At 38.5% G+C, this 26,241-nt stretch overlaps 1 protein-coding gene across 5 annotated transcripts in view; it reads left to right on the top strand.

Annotated features, from left to right (window-relative positions):
* Window positions 1–16,522: 16,522 nt before the first annotated feature.
* Window positions 16,523–26,241, top strand: part of EPHA7 (EPH receptor A7) — a 170,083-nt gene continuing 160,364 nt past the window's right edge. For 4 of the 5 annotated variants that reach the window (XM_035697642.2, XM_025444447.3, XM_025444446.3 and 1 more), the window contains exons 1-3: window positions 16,523–16,909; window positions 21,387–21,451; window positions 25,118–25,787. In XM_035697642.2, the coding sequence (XP_035553535.1) occupies window positions 16,813–16,909; window positions 21,387–21,451; window positions 25,118–25,787 (832 nt within the window). In that variant the 5' untranslated portion in view covers window positions 16,523–16,812. The remainder of the gene's footprint in view (window positions 16,910–21,386; window positions 21,452–25,117; window positions 25,788–26,241) is intronic. The other variant, XM_025444448.3, reaches the window with a different exon arrangement.

The raw sequence follows: 26,241 nt of genomic DNA, 5'->3' as shown, positions 1-26,241 counted from the left end.
GTATGATTTGGCCTCTTTCAACCAACTCCAAAATAGAATCAAACTGTCTTCTCCAACTTCAGCCATACTGACCTTGTGTGTTCTTCAAAGGGATCATTTTTTTTTATTTTTAAGATTTTATTTATTTATTCATGAGAGAGAATAGGCAAAGGGAGAAGCAGGCTCCCTGTGGGGAGCCTAATGTGGGACTTGATCCCAGGGTCCTGGGATCATGACCTGAGCCAAAAACAGATGCTCAACCACTCAGCCACCCAGGTGTCCCAAAAAAGGATCGGTTTCAATGACAACTTAAAGCCTTTGTTCCAACCATTCCTTCAACCTGAAAAGCCCTTTCCCCAGGTTTTTCTCTGCCTCCTTCCATCTCATTAATTCAAAATTCAGCTGAAATAGTACTTCTTAAAAAAGGATTTTGCTTACATCTTGATTTATAGTAGTCTTTTCTTCTAATAAACTTTATTATATTACTAACATTTACTAGTTTCTAAATACTTATTACTAAAATTACATTGCTTTTAGTTCATATTATGTCTCATTCATGCAGAGTATAAATTCCATGAAGACAAGTATGATTTGTTCATTGCTATATCCCAGTATCTGCAACCTCATCTTGCTATGAGAAGGAGAAAGAAGAGGAGAAATGGAAGAGGAATAAAAAGGAGGGGAGGAGGAAGAGTATAAGAAGGAAGAAGGAGACATGGAGAAGAAAGTGAAGAAATGTATTTATAAAACTGAACCTCAACTTAAAATACTTGAATTAGCCAAACCCCAGATGTTTCAGTGAATTTGGAACCTGAGACACTTGAAAGATACTTCTAAATAACTTACAGAATGCACTAGAACAGGTGTGGTAGATGTAAGGGTAATAATCTGACAGTTCACAATGGTTTTCAGACTTTGCTGGGGAAGTATTATCAATAAGTAGTGTGGGAGCAATTGGAGCATAGACCCCTAAAATGAAACTTTACCTAAATCTTCCACCTTATAAGAGAACATTAAATTCAAAGGATCACATTTTTATTTTTTTTTAAGATTTTATTTATTTATTCATCAGAGACACAAAGACATATAGGCAGAGAGAGAAGCTGGCTCCATGCAGGGAACCCGATATGGAACTCGATCCTGGGACACCAGGATCACGCCGTGGGCCGAAGATAGGCACGCAACCACCGAGCCACCCAGGCATCCCAACAGTTTTAAATATAATATGTAGATCTTTCAAACTTTTAGAAACACACACACACACACACACACACACACACACACACAATGAAAAACATAGAAGAAAGTCCTAAGTCTTTCTTAGGGCAAGCAAAGAGATTTTAGCCTTGATAATAAATACACAATTTATAAAAGAAAAAAAATCAATAAATTGGACCTCACCAAAATTAAAACCTTTTTCCTTGTTAAAGACCTTGTGGAGAGGATAAAAAAACAAGCTACAGCCTGAGAGATGATATTTATAAAGCACATATCTATAAAAGGTTCAGTAACTAGAATATACAAAAACCTCAAAACTCAACAGTACAAAAACTAAAAACCCAAATGATTTAACTATAAAATAGACAAAATATATAGAGTCATTTCATCAAAGAGGATACATAGATGGCAGAAAAGCACATAAGAGAATATTCAGTCTCATTAGATGCTAGTAAAATGCAAATTAAAACCACAATGAGCTATCACTACATTTCTAATTGAATATTTTTTTTAAAGTGATAACACCAAATGCTGGCAATGATGTACAAAATTTGATCACTCATGCATGCTAATCATAATGTAAAATGATTACTTTGAAAAAGATTTTAGCAGTTTCACTTTTTTTATGGAGCTTGTACTTAACCATATAATCCAATAGTTGTAATTTTGGGTATTTATTCTAGAGAAATGGAAGCTTATGAAGATACAAAGACCCATACATGAACATTCATAGTTTTATCTGTAATGGTTAAAATCTAGAAACAATCCAAATGTCCTCCAGGAGATGAATGGGTAAATAAACGGTGGTACATTCATATAATTGAATGCTACTCATCAAAAAGAGAATGAACCATTGATACATTCAACAAATTGGATGAACCTCACACATATCATGCTGAGTTAAAAAGCCAGTCTCAGAAGGTTCTAGACTGTATGCTTCCATTTGTACGTTATTGAAATAACAAAATGATAGAGATGGAGAAAGTATTAGTGGTTGCCATAGTTAGAAATGCTGACGGGAGGGGCTGTGACTATAAACAGGGAGCATGTGGAATCTTTCTGTTGATATAACAATTCTGTATGTAGATTACAGTGGTGGCTACAGGAATCTACACATGGAATAAAATTGCATAAACACAAACACACATATATGCGTAAAACGGATGATGCCTGAATATGCTCCATGTATTAGACCAGTGTCAACTTTACAGCTTTAATATTTACAATAGTTGCTCAAAGTATTGATATCAAAGGAAACTGGATGAATGGCATATAGTCCCTCTCTGTACACTTTCTGTAACATCTGTGAAGCTATAGTTATTTAAAAATAAAAAGTTTAAAAATATCACCTAACAATCTATTTAAAAAACCAAGCCCAGGCCTCATCTCAGATCAGTTACGTCAGAACCTCTAGGTGTAGTATCATGTTAAAAATTTCCTAAGGGATTCCAATAACAGTCAACATTAAAAGCCATTGTTTCAAAGCAGTGGTTTTCATGGTGTGATCCCCAAATCAGAAGCAAAATATCACTTGAAAACCCATTAGTCATGTAAATTCTCAGGTCCCAGCCTAGACCTACTGGTTCAGAAACTCTGAGGAAGCGATCTTAATAAAATATTTAGGTGATTCTTATTCATACTGTATCCAATAGGCTAGCCACTAGCCACATGTAACTATCGAACACTTGAAATGTGGCCAGTGACACATGCTGAAATTATAATATTTTTTATGTATTATGTTAAGTAGAATGTATTTATAAAATGAGTTTCAATATTTATTTAAAATTCTTTCCAGCTCTATTAAGATAGAACTGACATATGACATTGCATAAGTTTAAGGTATATAACAAGATGATTTGATATACATATTGCAAAATGTTTACCATAATAAGTTTAATTAACATCCATCACTTCACTAAGTTACAATTTTTTTTTTTGCTTTGTGTTGAGATCACTTGAGATCTACTCTCTTAACAACTTACAAGTATATAATACAGTATTGTTAATTATAGTCATCATGCTATATATTAGATCCCCAGAACATATTCATCTTATAGCTGGAAATTTATTACCCTTTGAGCAACATTTTCCTTAACCTATTGTTTTTTAATATTTTTAATATGGCAACTACAAAATTTTAAATTACATATGGCTTACATTATATGTCTATTCAACAGAGCTCCTCTAGAACCATTATTTTTAGTTCTGAATATACAATAGAATCACCCAAGGAGCTAAAAAAAACTAGTGCCTATACCCTACACTACATTAGATCAAACTGCTTATAATGAGGCCCTTATGTTAATAATTTTAAAAAAGCTTCCTAGATGATTTTAATGTGTTACCAGATATGAAAATCATTGATCTAAATTTTGCTTCTGTTTTTTTTTTTTTTTTTTCAGCTTGGATTAGATTTGGGACAATTAGACAATTAGATTTGGGAAACTAACCTCCCTCCCAAGAAAATAAAGTTTTACACATGATTTGCATACATTTTCAAGGTAGTTCTAGTCATCATATAAAGAATTGCTCTACAGCTTTTATATAACTTACTTTTAAGAAACTTGTGTTTTAGTGAATAATACTTTTTCATGTCCTTTATTATCACATTTCATTTCTAAGTAGGTAAACTGTAGGTAGGATGAACTTTCCCACCTAGATCTTCCTGAACTCTCAGAAATGATTTTTTTAGACTAAGCATTAGAAAGAGAACTTATTTTGCTTAATTCTTCCTTATTTCCCTAATAATTATCTGCTGTATTTTAATAGTTATAGCCCTCTTTAAAATGAATATATATCCTCTGATATGTTGTTCCCTCTGTTGAATTTTATATATTAGCTACTCTAATGCTCTTTAAAGATTTGAATTGTTATTACCAGTGGCATTGCCAAAAATCTTGCCTCCAAGTAATCTAAACTGCAAGAAATGTCCTCATAAAACATTTCTCCAGAAATAGCTTTATAAAGCTAATTATAAAACACATGGTCAAACTAATTGAAAACCATTCATTTATTTAACAATTAAGTAGCTGGTATATGTGTGCAGGCACTGTTCTAGGCACCAGGGATATAGAATTTAAAAATCCCTCATCCTTATGAGTCCTCATTCTAGTTTGGAGAGAAGGACAATGTACAAGGTAAGTAAAGCTATGATATATTGAGATGTGATAAAATCTGTGAAAAAAAACAAAAGGGATAGAGAAGCCCAAGGGAAACCTTTGAGAGAAGAGATGATTGAGTAAAACTGTAGGAGGTGAAGGAATGATTTATGTAAATGTCTAGAGGAATTACATGCCAGGCAGAGGACACAGGGAATCTGAATGCCCAGATGTTGAAGTTTGCCTGGCTTATGAGAAAAGCAAGATGTCAGTGTCATGGAAAAAGTAAGAAGGGGGAAAGAGGCAAGACAGGGGGAGTCAGATACATCCTAGATTGGTGGATTGTTAGGCCTTTTATTTTTATCAGTGAACTTGAGTTTTACCACCAAGTGAGATGGGACCCACTGGAGAGTTTCCAGTGGAAGAGTGGTGTGTTCTGATATAAGTTTTTAAAAGAATCCCACGGGGCACCTGGGTGGTTCATTGGTTTTAGTTGAGGTCATAATCTTGGTTGTGAAATTGAGCCCCACAGGCATGCTCTGTGTGGAGTCTGTTTCAGATGCTCTCTCTCTAAATAAATAAATTCATCAATTAAATCTTTGAAATAAATAAATAAATAAATAAATAAATAAATAAATAAATAAAACAGTTTTAGGACCGTGGGTCCATTACTTGCCCACTAGAAACAGCCCTGGTCCCAACTCCTGAGCTCTCCTTGGCCTCTCCCTGCCCTCTTAGAATCTGCCTGGAAGGGGTGAAGTACTGAGGAAAGTGGCAGTGTTCGGGGGACTGTATTAAGTCTACCCCACCAAACACACACAGGAGTCTTTCTTTGATCTCATTAAAGAGATGTGAACCAACCAAAACAAACAAACAAATAAATAAGATAAATAGAAAGATCCCTCTGGCAAGTGTTCCCTCAGTGCCAGAAGCACAGACCTCAGTTAACAGAATAATACAAAAATTATAGGAGATAGGTAATGTATTTTAAACTTAAATGCTGTATTTTATACCTAAATTTCGAAGTTACTTTAATCACTTAATTTACAATCACTTTCAGCTTGTGCTCTATCCCAGGTTGGATAATGCAAGAAGTGCAAGAACAGGAAGCTGCAGGAATACATGGCTCCTGGATCTCTTTTATCTTGGAAAAAGTTGATGGACATACTGTTAAAAGCTTTTCTGTCCCGGCCATGATTCATAATATCATTCATGGCACTGCTTGCTACTTCCTATCCAGTGAAATGGGAGCAAGATAAAACATCTGTGGGCTTGTCTACATCAAGCAATACATTTTCCAAGGATCAAGGGAAACTTAAAATAGATAATAACTAGACAGTGTCTCAAAATATAGAGTAAGATTTTTTGAAGTCCTATTAACAAAATTGGGATCTTTGTAGAGCTGTATGTGATGGCATAGGATTTCAAACAGCACATTTCTCTCTCTTACACAAATAGATAAATATGCAGATTTCTGACTAGCACATTTTTTCTGACAATAGAATTTCCTTAAAAACTTAGTAGGATTGGGGGATGCCTAGGTGGCTCAGCGGTTGAGCATCTGCCTTCAGCCCAGGGCACGATCCTGGAGACACAGAATTGAGTCCCATACCAGGCTTCCTGCATGGAGCCTCCTTTTCCCTCTGCCTGTGTCTCTGCCTCTCTCTCTCTGTGTGTCTCTCATGAATAAATAAATAAAATCTTAAAAACAACAACAACAACAACAACAACGTAGTAGGCTCTTCTACACACAGTCATACACTGGATCTATGACCCAAGCTCTATTGCACTGCAATACAGAAAAGTTGGTCTTCTCAAATGTGATGCTGGGTTCATTGAATAGTAAATGGGAAAGAAAATACAACTTGATCCCTAACTCTCACCATAAATAAAATCAATTCCAGATGGATTGAAGATCCAAATATAAAAGGTAAAACAATATTTATTTTAGAGGAAAACAGAACTATCTTTGTGACCTTGAATTAGGCCAAGATTTCTTGAACAGAATGCTAAAATTACCTATCACAGAAGAAAATAATGATTAATTGGACCATATTAAAATGAAGAAATTTGGGGATGCCTAGTTGGGTCAGTCAGTACAGTATGTGACTCTTTATCTCGGGGTTGTAAGTTCAAGCCCCATGCTGGGTGTAGAGCTAACTTAAAATAATAAAATAAAATGAAGAACTTTTTATCAAAAGATGTCACGAACAGAGTGAAAGGCAAACCACAAAGTACGGCAAGACATATGTATCTGACAAATGATGCCTATCTGTATATCTGAAAAATTCCTACAATCTCTAACAAAAGGACAACTCAGAATAAAAGTACAATTTTTAAAAAATGGACCCTTCACAAATGATAATATTCTGATGGCCAGTAAACATATAAAGGAGTATTCAACTTGAATAGTCATCAGATAAATGAAAATTGTAACCACAGTATGATATCACCGCATAGAATGGCTAAAATAAAAATGTGGAAAATATTAAGTGTTGGTTACTATATGGAGCAACTCAACCCTCATACCTAGGTGATCTGATAGATGATTTGAGAAAAGAGAAACTAACCTAGGCATTTTAAGTTGAAGAGATTCATTTTGGAAATTAGGTGCTCACAACAATTTGTGTAAGTTTTTGTATTAGTTTCATATAATTGCATAATAAGTTAGCCCAAAAGTCATCTGCTTAACACAACTAACATTTATTATCCCAGTTCCTCTGGGTCAGGAATCCTGTGACATTTGTTTGGATCCTCTAGCTAAAGGGTCTCTCACCAGCTGCAGTCAAAATGCCAGTTGGGACTGTGGTCATCTCAAAGCTCAACTCAGGGAGGATTCATTTCCTAACTCACACATCATAAGATCTACTTTCAAGGTCATTTAAGTTAAATTACCTCAGCTTAAAATATCTAGAGTGGTTTCTGTTTCCTCAGTAAACTATAACTTATACACTCCCTGAATATTATCTCTGCTGTATGAAATTACCTTTCCCCTATCGCCTTTATTTTATCTGACCAGGTCTGTGCAACCCCAAATTAATCTAAAATGCCAGTCCCTTCTAGAATGCTCTCCCAGTCTGATTTATTGCTCTAAGCACATCTAACAGACCACCTCTGTCATTTAAAAGGCACTTTTAATTTCTGAATTGTGTTTATTTCTGTCATGTACCAGGAGGATTATTTCCTCTTTATTTTTGCATACCAATACCTAGCCAAAGGCTAAATAATTGGAAGTGCTTTGTAAAATGTGATGAATGAAGGGAAAGAGGAAATAAAGGAGGGAAGGAGCAAAAGAGAGAGTAAGAAGGACAAAAGGAAGAGACGACAAAAGGAAGAGGTAATTCTAAAACCAGGCCTTATTCTACTAAGTTTAGTAATTACAACATGACTTTTGATAATCAGAGGAATAATACATTCTATGGCATCTCATGATGTGGCAAAGACATTGCAGGCTAAATGTAGAAAAAAATATGATAGTAGAAAGGGTCAGGGCTGAAATAAGGTACACCTAGGCTTGATAAATGAAATACCTAAATCTGCAGGTGATTAAGGGCTCTAGAAAGGCAGATGGTATTTACTGGACAATTAATAAAAATTTGATGGGAAAAATGGTACTACATATAAATAGTAGAGATATTACATATAAATAGTAGAGATAAGACAGATTCAGAAAAGTATAGCAGGTGGCAGGAGGAAAAAAAAAAATAAAAAAGGCACTGAAGAGCAGTTAGCACAGAGGCAGATGGCAGATCGTTCACATCATAACCAGTAATGAGAAAAGTCTAAGAGGCCTAAGTCATAGGGCTAGGTTTTAGAACAGGAATCCCATTAGAGGGATGGGTAGTGGGAAGGGACTCACACTTAGGGGCTAAGACAGGGATTTGAATACCAGATTTAGAAAACCAGATATAGGCCTTGATTCAAGAATGAAACATAGGTTCTCTGAGTGTTTAACTCATTCTCCTTGAATTCTGCTTCTGAAGACTAGGCTTAGTTAGGATAGAGACTAAGGTGAAAGTCTACTGGTTTCTACTAGGTATAGAGAAATATACAAAGACTGTGAGTCAAGCAAACCTTAGAAATGGTGCATTATATGTGTATCTGAATAGTGAATATTTCTGGATCTGTGTTCATTATTCCTATTATTTATGTTTAAATAAGTAAATGTGATAGGAAAAGCATTACTCTTAACAATGGGACATATGCCTTATAAGAATAACCTGAAAACATTTTAATTTTGAATAACAGATATTATTAACAGAGTATATTTCACAATAAACAATAAAATATGAGAAAATCAAAATTATATATTTTCACAATTATACAAAAATATATACCATTATAGCTAAATTTCATATAGAACTTTAAAGATCTTTATATATAGATACATACAGACACAGATATAGATAGATATAGATATAGATATACACACATATCTCCAACAGCAAAATTTATATAAAATTTATACTTTCATTATCTGGTCAAAAATGAATCTATTTTTTTGAAGTCCTAAACTTTATTAAAGACATTTAAATGAATGGTTTACCTGGGTGGTTCAGTTGGTTAAGTGTCTGACTCTTGATTTCTGCTCGGGTCATGATCTCAGGGTTGTGAGATCTAGCCCTGTGTTGGGTGTGGAGCTTGCTTAAGATTCTCTCCCTCTCTCTCTTCTCCTCCCTGCACTGCACCCCGCCCCCAATAATAATAAAATAAAATAAAAGACATTTAAATGGTGATTATAGAGTAAAATTTTTAAAATACTCATTTTGAGATATTTGAATACATAGAACTCTAACATTAATTCTAAGCTTGTAACTGCATTTTTCCCTGTTTTATTCAGTATCTTTACCATCCTGTTGTATAGCCTTGAGAACAAATACAACCAATTGAGTCATAGCTATTATTCTGTAAAATGGATGCAACTATTTTTTAGCTAAAATGTGATGATGTACTGGACAGTTTCCCAAAAGTACCTGGAGACATGTATGTTATTATAATATATCTTTATTCAAACTTAGAAGGTAATTATTTCCTCAAAAGCTTAATTCAAAAATATATGTAAATATAAATTGTTAAAATGAAGAGAGATTTTTGATAGTATAGAAACATTGAATCTCAGGCAGCCCGGGTGGCTCAGTGGTTTAGCGTCGCCTTCAGCCCAGGGTGTGATCCTGGAGACCCAGGATCAAGCCCCACATCAGGCTCTCTGCATGGAGCCTGTTTCTCCCCCAGCCTGTGTCTCTGCCTCTCTCTCTCTGTCGCTCATGAATAAATAAATAAAATATTTTTTAAAAAAAAGAAACTTTAAATCCCTGTTGAGATCTGAAAATATTCTCATAAGGAGTCCTGGCCTTCTTTATTGGATTGTAGGATAATTTATTCTATTCCTATACTTGTGAGGTAGATAAAGGAGGTTTTGTCTTTTATGGTTCTTGTCTATCCTTAAATGAAGCAACCTTCTGCCATGCTTTTCACATCTTTAGTTTTACAGACTTTGCCACCGGAGCTTGCCTGTTAAAAGACTGACAAGAGAGTGACTATCAGATATTAAAATACTTAATTAAACTGAGATTGACCTCAGTCATTTCATCAATCTAAAATCAACTGAAGAATGTGCCAGGTTAACTCTATAGCTTTAGCTAAAGCAATGCATCTATAAAACCAAACAATGATAATAATAACCCCATAGAATCTGAGATGGAGTGCAAATTTTCATGAAAATTTTCTATCTGATCTGAGTGCAGACAGGGGAAAATGAAACAATCTTGGGTAAGCCAGATGATAAAATCGTATTGTACACTGAATCATCTTGCAGTTTATGTCAATACTGTGATTATGAAGACATCATCACTGTTGACATGACTGAAATCAACACTGAGGAAAACTGGCTAGTTACCTATTTCTCTAAACATATGATCTCCTTGATTCTAAAAGGAAATATGAGTCACAAAGGAATCCTGCTGATGATATTTGGTCTCTGGAGTATTGGGCTAAGCTTTATTCACCTGCATATGCTCCTTTGATGTCTTTCTAACTATACAATAAATACTTGAACATTCTATTTTTTTTTTTTTTTTTAGTAAGCTGAGACCCAATGTGGGGCTTGAACACACAACCCCAAGATCAGGAATCCCATGCTTCACTAACTGAACCAGCCAGGTGCCCCCAAATCCTATTCTTAATTGAGGTTTTTGTTAGTATTCTCCTTCTGAGATATTATGCTAGTTAGATTATGAATCTGTAATCAATTTGATCCATATCATTAGGAAGAAATATAGTCATATCCCTTTTAAGGGATAAACTAAATAGGACTAAATAGGAAATCCTGCATCTCCTTCTTGAGGCTTTCTCCTCTCCATAACTAAGAACTCCTAGAAGTACACTCAGTACAAAGGGTTCAGATTTTTTTCCAAATGAGTAGTATGTTCAGTACATTTTCTTTCCCTTTTTTTTTTTTTTTAAAGATTTTACTTATTTACTCATGAGAGACACAGAAAGAGAGGCAAGGCAGAGACACAGGCAGAGGGAGAAGCAGGCTCCATGCAGGGAGTTGGATGTGGGACTCGATCCCGGGACTCCAGGATCACGCCCTGAGCCAAAGGCAGACGCTGAAGCGCTGAGCCACCCAGGCGTCCTAAGTCCATTTTATTTTCATTACTGCTTTACTGTGTAACTTTTGAAACCTGGCTTTATAGAGAATTGCTAGTGATGCCTTACTTTATAGTTCCTTTCTCAGCTATGTTATTTCACATTTGAGCTACAACAGTACAGCTCTTTTAGTTCATTCTTACTTACAGATCCAAGTTGCTGGGTTCAGAGAGCTTTTGACCGTCAGGTATATGACACTTCACCTAGCAAATATTGAGCCTAGAATTATCTTTCCCTCACAATGGGTACTTCTTTGAGGTTCTCTATATCATTTTTTTTAAATAGTCAGAACCATCCTAATATTTCAGAACTTCTAATATTGTTGAAACACCCAGATTGGGATGGGGACTTATGATACCTCTCCTCCCAGGAGGATCTTTGTCTTATATAAATTTGCTCACTTTCTTCATAGGGAACAACACTGCATATCAGGTCAAGGGGTTAGTAGAAGTCACCACCTTTGGCAGTATACAGAACTTCATTCTTAGTGCAGAGAGTACCTGCAGTTTTATAAGTTTATAGTTTGGAGATACTCTTCAAATCTATTTTCTCTCTGAACCTTTAAAATCTATTCCTAAATTACTTTGATACATAGAAATTCCTACTGTTCAGACCTTTTCTTATACCTCCTTGAGAGAGTAGCCAGGCAGATTTTGATAGAATTTCATTTTTAGTATTAACCATGGCAGAAGGCTATGGTAAGAAGTAGTCTCTAAAATGCCCCTTAAGCTAGAGAGTTCTAAGAACTTCACAGGATCCTTAAAGCTCAGAACCATCAAGTTCAAGAGAATACTCAATCTCAGCCTGGTACTATTTCCCAGGTAAAAAAGACTTTTGGGAGTTAAGTGGGTGGAGAATAAGAAAGAGAATATCTAAGGTCTATCTAGGGACTCAGAGTCCCTCAGATGTTAAGCTTTAAAAAACTGGAGAGAGCTTTCCTGCAAGATATTCACCTTCTAAGGTACTTTTGGAGCCCCTTCAGTTAACTTGGTCTCTATAGACTGAACTAGGTCACAGAACATCTCACAAATTTTTATGAAGGCCTTCAGTCGGCTGGCACGGGTACAAAGAGAATAAGAAACTCAAAAGTGCCAATGGGGCAAATATATATTAATTACATATCACGTTATATAGATATAAATACATATAATTATATATTTAATTTCATAATTACCTTGTCTTCATTCCGTGTGGACTTGATTGGCCAGAACACCCAGAGATCCTGGTGCCCCCTGGTGGTCACTGAATCATCGCAGATATCCTTGACACCTAAAATCCAAAGGTTTCAAAGAGCTAAAAAGATTGCAAGAGGAGAAACTACGAAAGCATGTAGAAGTAATTTGCATAATTTAAGCTAGTTCTTCCTATCAGCGCTGGCGATTTATGGCAAAATGAAATATAACTAATAGAAAGGAAGAACCTCTGCAGGCAAAATCAAATTTAAAAAAAAAAAATTCTCAAGAGTACTGAACGTGGGGTAAGTGATTGTGAGTATAATGTGCCACTTTCTCTTAGCAGTTCTTTTAATATTATATCAAATAATAAAAGTTATTTGACTCAACACTTTTGAATACTGTAAATGATTAGAAAATTTCCGAGTGACCACCTTAGCAAATTCAACTGGACTCTTACAATTTTGATATAACTTTTTTTTTTTAATTCTGTTAAGTGGTCTTACAGCAACTCAATAATTGCAGTTAGAGAATTATATTTGTTGTTTTCATAGCAGTATCTATTTATCTGACCTTACAGAAATGAATAAACTTTTGTACACAAAATACAGTCTTGACTTATAATTTGATTCCTGACCTCTGACTTCCTATACCGTTGGCTAAATCTGAAGCTTAGAAAAATAGGTGAAATTATGACTATGTGTTTTATGAACCTAGCTTATGTACTTTTTTTACACTGGACTGCAAATAAATATTTTATATATACTACATAAATCATGCTAATGTAAATATGTAAATGGTTTTCCTGCACAGTGGAAAGATTGTTTACATTTTGACTGAAATCACAAATAGAGAACCCAATTTTCTGTAATATCTATTAACAGAGACATAATGTTTCTTTTCTGTTTATAATCAGTTTCTTCTGCACAGTACCTTTTCTAATTCAGTTTAAATTACCCCTTTTTCTGTGATGAACTTGCATTTTCACATTTACCAGCTGTGAATGCATTTAGACAGTAAGTGCAAAAGTAGTAGGTTCAGAAACAGCCCTTTGATTTCATTGTTGTTGTTAACTATTTAGTTTGGCAGCCTTGGATTTGTAACATACTGAAGTCTCAGATTGTACTTTATCCTCTAAAGGCCTGTTTACTATATGCACGTGCACATACACACACACAAAATGGCTTTTTATTTGAAAATTCATGGAACTAATTCCCCAAAGTCACTATGATTTACTCCTAAGTTACTATTTCTTCCTTAAAGTCATAGAATATCTCCCAGAGATAAGCAGTGAGGTGAATATGAGTATTGAAGCATGTTAAAAGGAGATAACAGCTATATCCTCATTTGGAATGTGTGTCTTGAATTTGTACATTTATTTTCATATATATATGGTTATGTGTGATTATTAGTAATTAGATGGAAATAACATGGTGCAGAAAAATTAGGCATATCTTCTTGCATCTAAAAATAGGTATTTTCATCTTTCTACTATACATTTATGATAGATGTTTCAAAAGAAGGCATGCAAATGGAAATGTTAAGATGTAGCTCTATTTTTTTCCATTTATTTCAAATGAGCTAAATATATATAGGCTACTCCATCAACTGCACTGCACAATTAATACATAAAAATTAAAAAAAAATAGTTTCAGAATTTCTGCTTTGGCTCACATGTGTTGTTTGTATACATCATTTCATATAGCTCAGGAAGATGAATTCTTTTCTAACTCATTTTGTATACACACAACCCTTTACTTTTCTAGAATTTTCTATAGAGATAATAACAAAAATCATAGATGTGAAGCTAAAATAAACCATTTCTAACGTGGTAGAACGAGATTCGCCATTAAATGTTATTTTAAAACGTGAAAGTTTCGTGAACTGATTATTTTTATTTCAAGGGCTTCATGTACAAATAGGTTTATGTACTTTTCTGTTACCTGAATACTGTCTATTAACAATTCCTATACTAAAATATATGCTGCATAACACTGCACGATAAGCATTCTTTTGTTGACTAAGTCATTCACTTTTATTTAAATGTTTTGACTTCTTTATCAATACCTAGAAAGAAGGTTGGTAAACCTAAAAATGAGTATCACTATGCAATTCTGCAGGGAAAACTGTCAGCAGCCTGGCACATGTGCATTTAATGTGAAGCCTCTTGTCTCTAAAAATAAAAGCAAGGCTGCACATGCCCCTGTGTCTGACAGACAGAAGGGACACAATAAGGGGACTCCCTATACCACCTACACTCATCAGAGTGAAGGATGTTACTTCTTTGGTTTCCTGGTTTAATGGAAAGTTATTTGTATTCACATCACTGAGTATTAGTCATTCAATAGATGAAAGGAATATTTTAAACTTTAAAGGCTACCTTGGTGTCATTGTAAGTAGTGGGGATGAGACCCTGGAGAAAGTGCTGAAATCCTGTAGAATTATTTTAACTATTAGAAGTGGTTTAATATTTGTGAGTTTGTGGTTCTGAGATTAATAGTTTTATAGCATATGTGTGGAGATTTATGTTTTTAATTATGTTTTACTTTACAATTTTTTACTCTAAAGCATCTATTTGTGTAAATACCACTTGATTTTCTCTGTAACAAGTACACTCTACATTTTTTTCCGGGGGGGGGGGGGGGCGGGGGTCTCTTTTCAAGGTTAATCTATTAAGCAGTTTACATTTTCTATGCATCCTTTTAAGGGCACTTAAGATGCTTTTAGACAAAATTTCTGAAATATTTAATAGGCATAATGGCTAGGAACAAGTAACATTTAAGAAATAAACTACAGAAGCAAAGAGAGGCTAGGGAAGGAAATTTCATTTCTTTCTTCTTTGTAATTGCATTAGGCAAGTTAAAACTACAGGAGACAATTTACCATAAAATACAACTTAAAAATCCGGGGATCTGTCATCTCTGAGAGTTCTTTGCTACAAATACCAGAAACAACTCAATTTACTTTATATTTCTATATAGAAAGGGAAGGAAAAGTTTGGAGTTTTAGGCGAGATCAAACTTTGTGTTTATCATAAATAAAGGCAAATCATGAATGAATGGCAGATTTTTTTTTTTAAAGGAAGAAATATGAGACAAGAACACAGAGCTCATCTTCAACATGTGATCAAGTTACTCTGCTGTGACCTTTGAAATTGGTGATTTGGCAATTAAGGTTTTAAAGTTCTTCCTCTTATTACATTACTCACTTCTTGAATTGCAGTGTCCGAAACTGCCTAACGGTAAACGGATTTCTCTACGCAGTCGCCCTTGCTATTTTAATTGGATGAATTCAACTGGAGATGTTGGTTATACTTTTTCTTCTCAGTTTCCCTTGAAAGATTGAGTAATAGTAATTATATAATTGGATGATTATTGGAATGTATCGATTTGCTAAAGAGGTCTTGCCTTATGAATTCAATGCGTGGTAACATTCTTTAAAATTAAGTGTAATTCATGCAACGGAATGGGAAACATTCAAAATGGGGCAATCCAAGGAAAACCTCAAAAAACATTAAAACATATAAGAAATGTGACATGGAACCTTCTACACGTTCTTAGAGTCCTACTTCACCCCACAAACTATTGTGAGATGATAGGGCTGGGGGGGGGGTGCGGGTGAAGAGGGCACCTAAAACAAAAGACTTCCTTTCTCCACTCCCTTTTCCTCTGTTTCTTTTGCCAGAGCTTGTTGCAAACTCTTGGAAACACTGTTTGAACATGATACATTTGGATACTTTTCTTCTTCCAGGGTCTGTGCGGGGTGGTGCCTAGAGCTGACTGCTGTGGAGTAACAGAAAAAGGAAAAGTGGAAACCTTTCAAGAAATGAAAATAACAAAGTTACCCGACTCGCGGAGGTTTTGAGTAACAGAAAAAAAAAAAAAAAAAAAAGTAGAAGGCACTCTACTCAAAGACACAGCTTATTTCACTTTCCTGGTTCCGTGCTTGGTAGCTGAGAGGTGGCTGGCATTGCCTCTGGTTCCTAAAAGACCACGAGGAGTACCGTTATATGAACATACACAGGACTCTAAGTTGGGAGCCTTATTCTCGGATTGATTCCGCTCCCCGCGAGCTGCGGTTGCTAAAAGCCGAGCGCCCACAGCAGCGCGCACCGCGGCTGCCATCCGCGTTCCTCCCTTTCCGAGCATCTAGCGAAAGCTGGGAGCTCGGAGCCTGGAGGGAATCCTGGACCCGCAACCTGACTCCGCTCGCCGCCGATTGGCCGGCGCCCCGAGGCCCGCCCCCGCGGCCGGGGCGGCCTTTTCCCCGGGCCCCGCCCCCCGGCCCTGGGAACCGCCGCCTGACAGGCCGGCTGCGCCTGCCAATCAGCCCGAGTGGCGGAGGCTCTCGGCTCGGAGCCCCGCCCCCTCCCCCCTAATTGATATTATTGGAGTGTGGAGCAAGCGGCCGGTCTGCAGTCGGAGACTTGCAGGCAGCAAACACGGTGCGAACGAACAGGAGGGGCGGGGGGAGAAAAAAAAATTAAAAAAAAAAAAAAAAAAAAAAAAAAAAAGCAAGCAAGCAAGCAAGCTAAACGTGGAGCAGCCGGCCGGAGATCGAGCAGGGGAATTCGATGCGAAAAGCGCAATACAAAAGAACCCACTTCGGAGCAAACAGCATTTAAAAAAAAAAAAAAAAAAAAAAAAAAAAAAAGCTGCGACTCCACTGAAACCTAAAATAAAACCTGCTCATGCACCATGGTTTTTCAAACTCGGCACCCTTCGTGGATTATTTTGTGCTACATCTGGCTGCTCCGCTTTGCACACACCGGGGAGGCGCAGGCTGCCAAGGAAGGTAAGGCGATGGGAAAGCAAAGTTTGTTCTGACTTATTTATTTAGCGGTCTACCTGCACGAGCCGCCGGGTCCGCGGGGCTGCCGGCCGCGCCTCCCGCGCCGGGCGACCCTCCCCCGCCGGCTCCCCGCCCCCTCCCCGCTCCCGCGGCTCCCGCGGCTCCCGCGGCTCCCGGCGAGCTGGGCTGCTCCGAAGCGCCTTCGGCCCGGAGCCCGGAGCCCGGGGCCCGGGGCCCGGGGCCGCCCGCCCGACGGGAGCGGGCTTCAGGCGCGGGCAGTCCGGAGGGCGGGAGCAGCTGCGGGGAGCGGCGGGGCGAGGTGGGGGTGCCGCGGGGGCATCACCGGCGGGCTGGTTCCCTAGGAGCGCGGGCGGGGCAGGTCTCCGCGCTGGCCCTCTCCTCCTGCCCCTCCTCCCCCTCCTCCCCCTCCTCGTCCTCCTCCTCCCGGTGTTCGCCTCCGGCGGGTGAGCTGCGGCCGGAGTTGGTGGGAGGCTGGGGAGCGAGCGCCGCGTCTCGAGTCGGGGCCAGCCGGCCGGCGCCCGAGCCCTCCCAGCGGGGCCGCGGCTCGCGTGAGCCCCGATCGCTCGGGTGACTGATGAAGCGCTCGCTGCGTCGGAGGCGGCGGCGCGGGCCTGCGGTGGGCGCTCGGCCGCCGGCGCGGAACAATAACGCCGCCGAGCTGGAGCGAGCGAGCGACCGTGCGAGCCCCGATCAGCGCGCGCCGCGCGGGGGTCCCGGAGCCCCGGGGCTCGGCCGGCCGGGGAGGCGGGGAGGGGGGCGCTGGGGCCGTGGAACCGACAACGAGGTGCCGCCCGGGCCACTTCAAGTCCCCCAGCAGCTGCCCGGCGGGCAGTTTTGTCCTGACTGGTCAGACCTTGCGGAGGACCTGGACCCTGAAGGCTGGTTCGGGACGGAGGGAGCCGGTTTCGTGTGGGCGGCCAGATAACGCCTCAGTGTATATGGTCATCATCGTCATCATTATTGTTTCTTCTCCTTTGAACCACTGACAAGGTAAAATACCTTTCGGTGCCTGTAGTTGGAGCTGGGGAAAAATAAATCCTCTCAATGGAAATGTCTTGCTTGTTGAGCAATGTCACCATCTCCATCACCCCCCCCCCCCGCCCCCCGCGCGCGCCCGGCTCCCCGCACCTTGTCTTCCAGACTGCACACCTGAGGTTGATTTCCCGGTATTTAACAACAGAGTACTGATAATGAATTGTTCCTGGAGGCTGGAGGAATCTGTTATCAGATTTAGGTCACGGTGGTGATGCGGGGCGGGGGTGGGTGGGAGGGGGGCTCCGATCGATACCGGTTCTCGCTTCAGGTTGCCCTGAAAACTTAGTGATTCAGTGCTGCCTTTTTTTTTTTTTTGCATTCCTTTCGTGCACCCCTCTTCTTTCACTCAAACCACACTCCCCCCAACCCAACGCCCTGTCCTACTTCTTGAGCCAGCCTGACCTTCTGACACCCGCCGCCCCCTCCCCGCGTTTCCACATCTGCAACCGGTGCTGACGCTGAACCCATTCAGAGAAATTTTCGGAGGAAACCACGACTCCGAGCTGTCGGTTACGCGGTAGCGTATGCACCGACGTCTGCCCGAAACACACAGCCCTCCACGCCAAAATGCACGTTCTACTCCCCGCATAACGTTAGCGATTAGGAGCATTCGATCCTGGAGCCTTGCACCGATCGCTCCGGAAGAGCGGGACCCGAGGAAAAGTTTGCACCGCTGCGGCGAAGCCGGGCGCGCAGGCTCGCGCAGACCCGGCAGGAGTTTGAGCTATAAATAACTGCATCACTAGGGGGAGAGGTTCCTGCAGCCAGAACGCCTCGCTCGCTCGCTCGCTCGCTTTTCTCTTGTGCGTGCAGGGTACGTGGAGAGGATTCTGATTCTAGGAGGCTGAATTCTTTCAGTGCAGAAGTGAGATGCTTCAAAGGTGGGCGGGAGGGCGAATGCGCCCCGCTCGGCGGCGGCGAGGTCCGGAGCCGCGGTTCTGGGGCGAGCGAGCGGGACCCGGGGGCGCGCGCTGGGAAACGCCTGGCGCAGGTGCCAGCCAGGCCTCCCCGGGGCGGGGGGTCGGGGGGGACCGCGGGCTGGACGGAGGAAGATGAGGAGGGACCTCTCCTTCCTGCACTTTCCTCCCGCGCGTTCTCTCTCGGGAGGTCAGTTCTCGCTCCTGGGAGCGCGTGTCCAAGTCCGAGTCTGACGCTTGGAGGCGAAGCGCAGCTGCTGTTTTTCGTCTTCTTTAGTAAATGCCGCCGCCGCCGCCTCTCCCTCCAAGGAGACGCTTCCCGAAAGCCTGTCGCCTCCTCCCCCTCCTCCCGCTCCCTGTGGAGCCAGGGCGCCACGGGCCCCCCGGAGCGGCCGGGTCTGGCGGAGGCGCGATGGATGCTCGGCGCGGCGGGCGGGCGCGCCCGTCTGGCCGCCCCGGCCCCGCCCCGCCCCGCCGGGGGCCCCGCCCCGCCCCGGCCCCCGCCAGGCTCGGCAGCCGCGCGCCCCGCACCCTGCCCCGTAGCCCTTACCCCGCGCGGCGGGGCGCGGGGTCGCGAGGCCTCGGCCTGGGCGCCCCAAGCCCTGGTGGGCGTGGAGGTGGAGGGAGCCCCGCGCGGGAAGGCACAAGCGCGCACCGAGAGCGGACGGCGGGAGACCCGCGGCGCTGCTGAGCTCCCCCCGCAGGAGCGCTCCGGGGCCGGCGTCCCGTCCGTTCTGTGTGTTAGTTTCCCCCTTTACTTGTTTGGCATCACCCGCCCTCCGCGGCCCCTGCCCCCCCCCCCCCGCCCCCAACCCGGGCAGCGCTGAGGGGTAACGGGGCGGCAGTAAACAATCATCACATTCCTTGTTTCACTCTCCAAAATGACCCGAAGGTCACCTGGGTTTAAAATCCACTTGTCTCCTGTCAGTGCAGAAGACAAAAATAATAGTAGTAATAATAAATCATCTCAAAAGGAGCCCAGATCCCACCTTGTTTCGTTGTGCTTCGTCTGTGTTGTTGAGGACAAAAACAAAATAAACTTCAAACATCCCTTTACGTAAATTCACTAACCCAACGATTTAGCGATGTTCCCAGCGCCAGATACAATTTGGTGTTTTGCAAGTGTGTCGTCCCCCCCCCCACCCCGCCCCCTTATCTGAAAGAGAGGCGAGTGCTTGTGACCGAGGTTTGTGCTTTCCTGGTCTTCCCAAGAGTCTCAAGTGTGAAACATTTTTTGCAAAAAAAGTGTCCCTTTATCCATGTGTTTTCAGTTGCAGAGAATAACCTTGACTGGTGTGAAGGAGCTGAACACATAATCAATGTATTCCTTTGTTTTCTTAGCGTAACAAATTTCCATTACCTTTTAAATGCACTTTTTTTTCCTCTAGTGATTATTTAAAAGTTCATATAAGCGTATATTTTGTTTAAGCCCAGATTTTGACATCTTTGTTGAGGTTGATGTTAAGCACATTTACGAGATTGGGAATATATCCAGTATTATTTCTGGACAAATTGATACATTTGTTAGAACGCTGTAGAGTCAGGAATATTTTTGAAGAATAAAAACTCTTAAGTCAATCAGTTTGAACAGAGTGATTGCTTTAGGAGAGTAACTGCCTTAAAAAGCAATAAAGTGTATTGAATTGGATGCATGATCTATATTAATGTATAACATTTGAATACGTTGTCTTATTACTATCCGGAACATTTGTTACATTTATATACATTTAAATGAATTATTTATGCTTTTTGATAGCATAAAAGTGGAATACAACCGTTTTTAAAAAATCAAGTCAGGAACAAAGTCAAGTCAGAGTTTAAATATATCATTTTGAGAATTAGCTAATGCTTTGAAATATTTGGAAATTTTAAAAAATAGAAATATTGAAAACAGATGTTTGACTAACCCAGAAATATATCTTGTAAAAAAAAATGGGCAATTTACTTTTCTCATGATGACATTGTCTGATAAAATTTTCTACTGTAGTCGTTTTGACTTAAGAGAAGATACTGTATGGAAAAGTTTTTAAAAAATAAACTTCAATTCTCAAAAGGTGCTAGGAAATACTTTTGGCACAACATTACAAATTAATGATTAGCCGAGGACTAATACAGAATTACATTTTGTTATGTTCATGTTGTTATATCTGACAAAATTTGGAGTGCTCAATGGTTCATAAAATTCTTTACAATATATAATTACTATAGAATCGATATACCACGAATCTTTTTTCTTATGTTACTTTCATGCTATTTTTCAGTTTTTGAACTTATTTAATTTAAAAATATCAAAAATCATATGGTATTTTGACATCTTTTCTCCCAAGAAAGGGGAATATACTTGTAGCAGGTGGGTATTCATTTCATCGTTCATTTACATAGATAGCTGTTTACATATCTTAGATCATAAGGTGATAATTATATAAAAATTGGATTCACATTAATAACTTTTACAAATGTGTTTACATTTTTCATGTAACATTTGGAACTAAAACTTTCTTTTTCAGTACTACTGCTGGATTCTAAAGCACAACAAACAGAGTTGGAATGGATTTCCTCTCCCCCCAACGGGGTAAGTGCTTCTCCTCATAAAAAAATCACCTTTTATTTTTGAAAGTAAGAAATACAACCTCCTCCCTTCCCCCATGGAATTATTCACATTCTTCTTATTTAAACTGTTTTAATTCCAAATGTCTCATTCAACATTTTGTTGTGTTATAATGAGACATTGAGTTCTTTGAGTTAAGAGAGGGTATACTTAGTACTTGGGGAAATGGATTTTAAAAAAGTCTCTATAACCATAATCTTTTGAGTTCTTATTGTGAGAGGAATCATACCTCAGTTTCCAGGCTATAAATGCTAACTAATTACAGGGAACATTTCCTCCACAAACTCACTTAAACCTCTTTAGTTGCTTTATACTTCTTAGTATAATCACTAGGTAGGTTGTATGTAGTTCTTTAAAACAGTATGTGATATGTTTCCTCTTTTAAAAACAGTTTTAGCATCATTCAAAATACACTTTAAAAGGTAACTGAAAGTGCAATATGCTCAATATTTTGGCATGGAATTTGCTGTAAAATATTATTTGGATTCTCCAAGTTTTTATCACGTGCTATCTGCTGTTGTTAATCAGAAACAATGGCAGGACATGTACATATTAAAAACCTACTATAATAGATAGGAGTAAAAGCTGCCCAATAAAAATTTATGAAAATAAAAGTAAAGATATTCTGACCATTACATTTCACATGTCAGGAAAGGTATATCACTTACTTAAATGTAGTTCAATGTCTTTGACTTTAGGTCTTATTTTATTTGTGAGAGAGGGCACATACTTTATCCTTATGAAGAAAGGGGCTCTGAGAAAGGAGAGTGTATATCTCATTGTTACTTAAGTTGATCTTCCTTACAGTAAGAAGCATAAGTGGGGATATAAAAAGTATAACACATTTTGCAAAGAGAAGAAGGAAAGTCTGAAAGGGATTTTTTTTAGTATAAGAAGAGCATAAAATCAATATGTCATGAACTGGAAGTAAGTTTAATACTGCAAAATGTGAACAATGCAAATCTGCTTAAAATATTGAGATTTTTTATTCAATTAATATTTGAGATTGCTGAAGATCATATTGTAGTTATCTGTATAGGTCAGATTGAATTATGAAAAAATGACAAGTATTTTACAGATTAATAATAAAAAGTGTTCTGGGCTTAAGGTAAGAATGTCATACTTTTCTCGTAAGTGGAATAGTTTCCATGAGTAAAATAATACACATTTCAGGAAGACATTCACAATTAAAAAGAAACATCTTTCTTACCAATGACAGATGTAGACTATTTTCTACCATCCATCAATTAAAACAAATGGAGGTAGAGGATAGTTTTTATCTCTAAGGAGAAGTAAACTGATACAGGATTGTAGTGATTGTAGTATTTCATCAATGTAATCCGCAAAATGATAAATTATGACTGTCTATGTTATCTTTGACTCAAATGGGCATTTTTTATCAGTCCAAATATCTTAACAGTTAACCCTACATATTTGGAGGAATCAAGAGATAATATTAGGAAATGTTGACCGCAGAATTTTTTTATATATGAAATGGATTGACTTTCATGTGATTAAATATCTTGCAGGTAATAAAGTGTTATTAAGATAATGTTTCTAGAAAATATTTTTAGAAGTATACTATAAAAGCATAGTATCTGAATTAAGGCTTCTTTCCTAATGATGTCATTTCTAGAAATGATTGCAATCTCTTAGAAAAGTGAGATAATAAAACAAAAGTTGTGTTAAATGCATTTGTGTAGTCTCACTATTTGTGATCTATACAATAGTTGTCTTGAAATTTTTCCCTCAGGAATAAATTTTTTAAATAAAAATAAAAATTAACTGGGTTTCGTAGGTAGTGAAATTGATTTTTCATACGTAAAACAAAGTAACACGATCGTTCTTGAAGTTAGAAAAAGAAAATCCTGAGATATGCCTTTATAATAATTAGCCTTGGTTTCTTCAGGCTGGGGAATTGTTAAAAAGAGCACATTTTTCTTTGGAGCTTTTGATTTCTTGGTAGATATCATTATTAGTTTTACTTTTTAATAATTTCAATCTAATTTATTTATTTATTTATTTATTTATTTATTTTTTTAATTTCAATCTAATTTAGAGACTAAAATCTACGCATCCAAATGGATGAATTTGGTTATATTTGGCTAAGTGCCATTCAGACAGATTATAATAAGCAGCTAACTGAGACAAAGGGAAATATGCACACCATTAACTAGTCACAAACTCAAGTTGTGTTGAATAAAAGCTGCATATGACAAAGGGTTCTTTGCTGCATTTGAGGAATTTTGATATATATAATAAAATTGTAGCAAATATATAATGTCATACAAGAGGTTTCTGAATGATAGTATTTTGCTAATTTGTCAGTTTTCTAAAAAACAATTTTAAAAGTAGGTATTAATATTTTAAAGTATTGTAATAAATTGATTCTCTAATCAAGTTTTACAAATAAAACTCATTGCCACAGGCTTACTAGTTTATTTTCCTATCTGCTTTCTTGAAACAATGGTTTAAATATTACATGCTGTGTGATTTTTGAATTGAATACGAACATATTTTCATATTTGGCATTTTATTTTGGGGAAATGAATACAAGTGGATGATGATTTCACTATTAAGATAGCCTAAATATAAAGTGGGAAATTTTGTAATATGGGTAAGAAAGGACATAATCATCTGTTATTTTAGACTTCTAGGACTATTTTAGGTGAAATGAATTTATTTGCTAATGAGCAGTCTAGATATTATTATACATAGCTTAATAGTCTTTAATTGTTGCAAGTTCTGCTAAACTTATTATTTTCCCTTTTTATGAAAATATATGTTTGCTATAGTATATATTGCATCAGCATGTGAATGGACATTTTTAAACATGTGATATTTTTCCTGTCAAAAAGCTTATTACTGAAATATGATCCAGCATGCTGATTTGCCATGTACATTTGATTGTCTATTGAAAGCAATTTATTTATAAAGATGAATCATGCTTTTATAACTACTTATTTATAGTTTTGTGGCTTATGTACAGTATTATATATAACACTGCAATAAATAACGAACTCTGTAAAATGTTGTTCCCTTATATCTCATTTTGAAAAGATGGTAAAAGATTTCGCATTATGAATATCAACATGTTGTGGAATGCTTTTGCATTTCAGAGGACTCTTGGCATTTTCTTCCCTTGTTTTTTAGGTGCTCTAAGTTGAACATCAACACTTAAAATGTCAACTGAGTTATCAAAAATTCTGCCATGTGTCCATATGCATATGCATTAAATGGTAATTTAAGCGATGTGTTGTGCACTTAGTCTATAAAAGTTATAATCTCAGTGGAGACTATAGACATAAGCAAACATGTAAAAAGAAACACTAATACACTAGCAAACAGACATTAAACAAAATGAAATATTTATTGTATGTGCAAACGATACAAGCAACCTGAATGATGTCCCGCTACCAGGATGAAGCTGAGCTAAGAGCCCTGTATTCTCAGGTGACAGTGTTGGCCACGGTAGGAATCTACCTAACTCTTTCAAAGATAATTATTTGTGCTACGAAAGGTTCCTCATGTACTTTCAAAATACAAATGCTATTTATTTATTTATTTATTTATTTATTTATTTATTTATTTGCTGATTGACTGATAGCCTTTTAAAAAAAAATTTTACAGTGGGAAGAAATCAGTGGTTTGGATGAGAACTACACCCCAATACGAACGTACCAGGTGTGCCAGGTCATGGAACCCAACCAAAACAACTGGCTGCGGACTAACTGGATTTCGAAAGGCAACGCACAGAGAATTTTTGTAGAATTGAAATTTACCCTGAGGGATTGTAACAGTCTTCCTGGAGTCCTGGGAACTTGCAAGGAAACCTTTAATTTGTACTATTATGAAACAGACTACGACACTGGCAGGAATATAAGAGAAAATCTCTATGTAAAAATAGACACCATTGCTGCTGATGAAAGTTTTACCCAAGGTGACCTTGGTGAAAGAAAGATGAAGCTTAACACTGAGGTGAGAGAGATTGGACCTTTGTCCAAAAAGGGATTCTATCTTGCCTTTCAGGATGTAGGGGCTTGCATAGCTTTGGTTTCTGTCAAAGTATACTACAAGAAGTGCTGGTCCATTATTGAGAATTTAGCTATCTTTCCAGATACAGTGACTGGTTCAGAATTTTCCTCTTTAGTCGAGGTTCGAGGGACATGTGTCAGCAGTGCAGAGGAAGAGGCGGAAAACTCCCCCAGGATGCACTGCAGTGCAGAAGGAGAATGGTTAGTGCCCATTGGAAAGTGTATCTGCAAAGCAGGCTACCAGCAAAAAGGGGACACTTGTGAACGTAAGTAATATGTGCTATTAAAATTCCACTTTGCATTTTTTTCTATTTCAATATCAGATATATTGAGTAATGGTAGTTATTTTAACAAGCAAGTCTATGCTACCCCAGCATTCCGATCCAGCCGATCTTAAGCGAAGTCACTGTTGAACTCTCAAAAGTTTCTCCACAGTGATAACTGCATGAGTGATATGCAATGAATATTGGCAATAATGAGGTTTGCTACTTAAGATTTAATTTGCCCTATGTTTGACCTAGAAGTTGACAGTTGCACATTGGTCCACGAGATTTAAGAAAGAAGAGTGAGCAGAGTGAGGTGTGATATTAATCAGGATTCAGTGATAGGGGATTCCTCCTATTGTGAAATCTGTATTCTCTGGACTTGTAAATCACATAAAAAAAGGAGATTTCAGGGGTCTGCTAACAAGAGCTCTCCTGACAGGGCACATTAAAATAT

Source organism: Canis lupus, chromosome 12, assembly GCF_003254725.2.
Source record: "Canis lupus dingo isolate Sandy chromosome 12, ASM325472v2, whole genome shotgun sequence".
NCBI lineage: Eukaryota > Metazoa > Chordata > Mammalia > Carnivora > Canidae > Canis > Canis lupus.
The sequence above is the reverse complement of the archived record's forward strand: the minus strand, read 5'-3'. Positions and strand labels throughout refer to the sequence as shown.